The sequence below is a fragment of the Mandrillus leucophaeus genome, unplaced genomic scaffold (genome assembly GCF_000951045.1).
Source record: "Mandrillus leucophaeus isolate KB7577 unplaced genomic scaffold, Mleu.le_1.0 Scaffold50, whole genome shotgun sequence".
NCBI classification, from domain to species: domain Eukaryota; kingdom Metazoa; phylum Chordata; class Mammalia; order Primates; family Cercopithecidae; genus Mandrillus; species Mandrillus leucophaeus.
In genome coordinates, this window is record NW_012105365.1 from 1,234,660 (window position 1) to 1,239,886 (window position 5,227).

General features: G+C 35.0%; 1 protein-coding gene across 2 annotated transcripts in view; it reads right to left on the reverse strand.

Moving 5' to 3' along the window:
• Positions 1–425: 425 nt before the first annotated feature.
• Positions 426–5,227, reverse strand: part of CFAP69 (cilia and flagella associated protein 69) — a 64,400-nt gene continuing 59,598 nt past the window's right edge. For both annotated transcript variants that reach the window (XM_011996017.1, XM_011996016.1), the window contains exons 20-23: positions 4,365–4,562; positions 3,629–3,715; positions 2,125–2,229; positions 426–1,394 (exon numbers count right to left, since the gene is read on the reverse strand). In XM_011996017.1, the coding sequence (XP_011851407.1) occupies positions 1,224–1,394; positions 2,125–2,229; positions 3,629–3,715; positions 4,365–4,562 (561 nt within the window). In that variant the 3' untranslated portion in view covers positions 426–1,223. The remainder of the gene's footprint in view (positions 1,395–2,124; positions 2,230–3,628; positions 3,716–4,364; positions 4,563–5,227) is intronic.

Below are 5,227 nucleotides of genomic sequence, written 5' to 3' on the forward strand. Positions count from 1 at the left end.
TGAGATTGGTAATAGTGGCAGTATTTATACCGTGTGAGTTGGTGAGAACATGATGTAAATCAGGGCTTTTCCCTCCTGGAGAGGCAGTAGTTATACATTTACCAGTACACTGCTGAGTGTGCCCCATGGGCCCAGAATCTAGACTCAAATTCGTTTATTTTCCTAAGAAACAGGTCCTTGTTTCTCTGATCCCTGGACACGAACTCAACTTTATGGCTTCCAGGCTGGAGGAGGAGTGTGAAGGGAATGAAGGCAGGAGAAGGAGACTTCATAACGGCATCCAGGGACACAGATTTGCTCTATGTCTAGCATAAAGGCATTTATCTCCTATTCTTTGACAAGATACCTCTACTACCAAATGAGGGAAAACACTTCCCCCATTACACCTTTCTCTTCCCCATCAAAGAAGAGAAGCAGCATTAGAGTTTGCTTTGCATATTTATACATTAAGAGTAAAACCAGCTATATTTTTCTTTTTTACCATTTAGCTCATGACTAACATTAGCTTTTATAGCAGAGAAAACATAATTTTATTTTGACCAACTTATTTGTTGCAGAGTTATTGTTTATCTTGCTGTCCAATATTCATATATACGTGCTTCTGGTAATAGTACCCTGATTCCCCACTCTATCCATATGTTTTGGATGGAGTTGCCCTGCTTCTGGCTCCAGGAATAGGCAGTCCTCAGCCATGGCCAAAGTCATGGTGAATGGCTCAGAAGTAGGCATGTGGGCAATCGGGGTCCTGAGATGCATAGGCATTTGCAGAAACCACGGAGACACAGGCATGAACCTAAGAGAATATAAGCCAGGAGCTGCTAGGGAAGGAGAAGATCCTACTCATATAGTTTTAGTCCTTAGATTCAGCAATGCCTGTAGTTTAAATTCCTCCTAGGTTTGATACAGAGCCTGTAAGAAATTTTTTTTCTGGCTTAAACTAGTTAGAATAGTTCACATGCAACCAACAGAGTCCTAACTGATGTTTTATAATTTCACTTAATAAAATTGGTAGCCTTTCCAAAGAAACTGATGACAACTCTTCTGATATTACATGTTGATGTTTTCCATAAAAATAAATTATATGTCCTTTTATTTTTATAGTATTTTACTAAAATATTTATACTCAAATACTTATTCTAAAATATTGGCTTTACATATGTATAAAGATATATTCAACTAAAAAATTACGAGCTGATTTTATTTCAAAAAGTCTCTAGAATATATTACGTAGGAATACTCTTTTTTGGTGCATCCACAATTTCAACTGCTTTCACCCTCTGCAAGGCTCCTCCTCGAATGGGCAGTTTTTTAAGAGCAATATCCGTATCAGCCAGAGGTCCTCCTACTAATCGGGCAGGAGTGCTTTCCACTGTTACTACCCCACCGGAGGGCACCTAAAAAAGGTAAAAGGTAAATGTCAAAAGTCCATTTACACAATTTTCAACAAGAGAAAAATTCATCCTTCAACTTACTTTTGAAAAGACACAAATGTACATATGAGTAACGAGGAGGTAGTTATGGTATAATAGAAACATAAGGGCATCGGAGCCAGGAAAAGTAGGTTTGAATTCTATTTCTATTGCTTATCAGCTTTGTAACTGGGGGCAAATTAAGTCTAGCAGAGGATACCAGGAACACTTGGGATCTATTTGCCAGGAAAATGAAGCACTGCGTCTTTTCTATCAAAGAGAGATAAGGACAGTTATAAGCTGACTAGTGTTTATAGCAGTTTCTTAGAAAGCCTGGAGGACTGGGTCTACTCTAAACCAGAACTGGGCAAGAGTGGATATACCTTGGAGATAAACATGTCTTAATGATGTGAAATTTGAACAGCAAAAAGAAAAAATGTGAGATGAAAATCCCATATAAATAAAATTTTGGGAACCTAAGTTTTTTTTTTATTAGATTTTTTTAACTTCTAATTTTTAAATTTTAATTTTTTTTCTTTTTTGAACAGTTTTATTGAGATATAATTAAACACCATATAATCCACCCATTTAAAGTGTAAAATTTAGAGTGATAACTCTAAATTTTTAGAGTGGTTTTCAGTACATTTGTACAGTTGTACAAACACCCTAAATTTAATGTCTATTAAGAAAATGTTATGGAGAAAAAGAATCTTACCGTTGTGTTAAGGCCTTTAATATCTGTTCCGTGAAATACTGCATTTTGTGGTCGTTTATGGTATCTGGAGGCTTCTATAGCTTTTTCTTGAAGCCTTTTTGCTTTCTGAGGATTTTTTAATTAGAAAGAAAACATTAATTGCTATTAAATCAGTAATGATGGTACTTACAATGAAAAATATATTTAATTGTGTCTAATTTATGCTTTGGCTGTTTATTAGATAGCGCTGAAATCTACATTTACTCATTTAGACTAAAAAGACAGTTATTAGTAAGTTAGATACTTTGCACATTGAAGAAGACTCCTGTCACCTAAAAGTCTTCCAGAGATTTCCGGAAGTATTGGTCATACATGACCAAGGAGTCAAGCAGGTCCTAAAGAAATCAGGTTCAATTTTTAGCACATAATTTAATAAGCTATTAAATTTATATCAGGTGATGCATGTTGCAAAATATGTTGCATAAATTACCAACTAATTAAGTATACTTACATATTAAGCATTCAGAATAATAGAAATTATGTAATTCATTGCAGTTATATTTAAGCTATTGGAAGTTATTTTCAAGTTATTTGCGACACTAAACAAGTGAAATGTGAAGTAATAAACCATCTGCAGGAAAGGAGCTGATTTTCATTAACTAGTGCTAAAAATACAGGCAGTCATGAAGATACTTTATAAGTAGAGTTGAGAAGAACTATCAGTGAAAAGGGAGGTAACTTGGTACCTTGAGTGAGCTTGTTCTTAACTTTGGTTTTGCTATCTTAATATGGTTCCACTGTCTTTGTGGACTAACATTTAGCAATTTTATATCTACAGGAAGAATTGGAACATTAGGTAAAGTGTATCCAAAGTATCAGAAATGAAGGAGAGATTTTTTTAAAAGTGTATCCAATATATTAATGGAAATAGGTTGGGGAAAGTAATGAAATTCTGGAAATCCATGGTGTTTCTCACATATTTCAAGTGAATGATTAGCACTATACATTTTTTAGATGAGTTTCTAGCTTACAGTTGAAGTAGCTTACCACATTTTTCTACAAAGGCATATTTATCCCCAGTTCACATTTAAGTTTTAACATAATGCTTCTTTTGGTGATCACAGAGGGGAAAGCTCTATGGGGGAGAGAGCAATACAAGATAGCTGCTCTTTGTGTCCTTTACTTTGCCTCTCACAGAAAAGAAATCAATGAATAAGCAAGTTCAGAATGGAAAGCAGAACACATTTTTCCTGCTCATTCCTGGCTATCATCTTCTTCTTTATGTAGGTCAAGAACATCAGCCTTGCTTCTCCCTGATACACCAAATGAAACTCAAAGCAGCACCTTCTGTAACTGTGAAATGCAGTTTCAGTTATCACTCTAAATTGCCTATGAGCATCTAATAGTGTTGGTAGTATATGGAAAGGTCACTAGGAAAAAATGAATGAATATTTGTTCCTGAAAAAGTCTGTCTGTTAAGAGTTGGCTATTTGTTGTGGATACTGTAATATATTAAAAATCCTACCTTTAACGTTTTCGCATTTGATGTTCTAGCCAAGAAATTTTCCCATGATTTATTAGCCAGCTCTCTTTGCTTGTGTGTGGCCTGTATCTGAAATGAGAAAGATCAGTTTCTTTTTTTTTTTTTTTGAGACAGAATCTCACTCTGTCACCCAGGCTGGAGTGCAGTGGCATGTGTCAAGTATCTCTCTGCCTTTTAAAAATTTAAGACTGTAGAAATAAAATTATAATGCAAAAAAACAGCACTGAATACAGTAACTGAATCTCAAACTTCATAGTTTCTTTTAAAACTGCACAGAGACACTGATAATGACTCTAACAGAAAATCACAAAATAACTCAAGGCTGAAACACAAGTAAGAAAAATATATGCTATGGATAACTTCATCTGGGTTTATACATTGAAATTAATATCTTGTGCCTTCATGATATCTGTGGCTTACTTTTTTATTGATATATAATAGTTGTACATATCTATGGCATACATGCAATATTTTGATATGTGCATACAATGTGTAATGATCAGGGTGATTGGGATATCCATCCCCTCAAACGCTTATCATTTCTTTGTGTTAGAAGCATTCCAAGTCTTCTGGGTATTTTGAAATATACAATAAATTATTGTTACTATACTTGCCCTACTGTGCTATTGAACAACAGAACTTACTCTATCTAACTGCATTTTTGTACCCATTAACCAACCTATCTTCGTTCTCCCTCCTCACTACCTATGTAGCTTACTTTTGCATATACTTTTTGTTCATTTTGCACATCTTGGCGTGCTTGGCTTTCAATTATCTCACTTTGCAGAGAAGCAACCATCTTTCCAACATTTTCTGATGCTGTTGTAATAGCTTCCAAAGCTTTTTTATCTATAGTGACTGGTCTTAATTTTTCTAATTTTATTTCTTCATATATTTCATTCCATATTTCTCCAATCTGTTACAACAAAGTTTAACAAAGTTAAATTAACCAAAAATAAATGATGCAATTGTACAATTATACAATCTTTTAAATGGTTAGTTACTCCTGTTAACACTTAAACTTTTCCTAAATTACTTCTTGGGAATAAGTGCATTGGGAATGATTGAGGGTACCAGCTACATTTGAGTACTCAGCAGGAATTTACCAAATGTTTTTCAATGGAGCCTTATTCATGCATAAGGCTCTCCTATGCCTAGTTCACTACCATCATCACCATCATTACTGCCTTCTAGTTTATAGTTACCTTGATTTCACAGCTGCAGAAACTGCTGATTTATTCTCATCTTTTTGAACTACTGTTACTTTCCTCCCTAAAGCTATGTATTGAAGGCTAGGTCAAGATGAACTTGTAGGAGAATGAACATGGGGATTACTAGGACCCTAGAACCCAGCCACCCTGAGAAAAGGGGCCCTGCCCCTCACCTTCTAGCTAAGGAAAATTATAATGGAATCTCAAGCTTTTAACTCCATGGTTCCGTCATGCCAGTGGCTCCATTTCATATTCTAGGCTGTCTAGAAATTAATGTTCTTGAGTGTATTTAGAATTAGAGAAAAAAGAGCAGAGTTGTGCAGCAGAAGTGTGCTGGACCCATAAAATTAAAGAAAAAAAATATCTATGA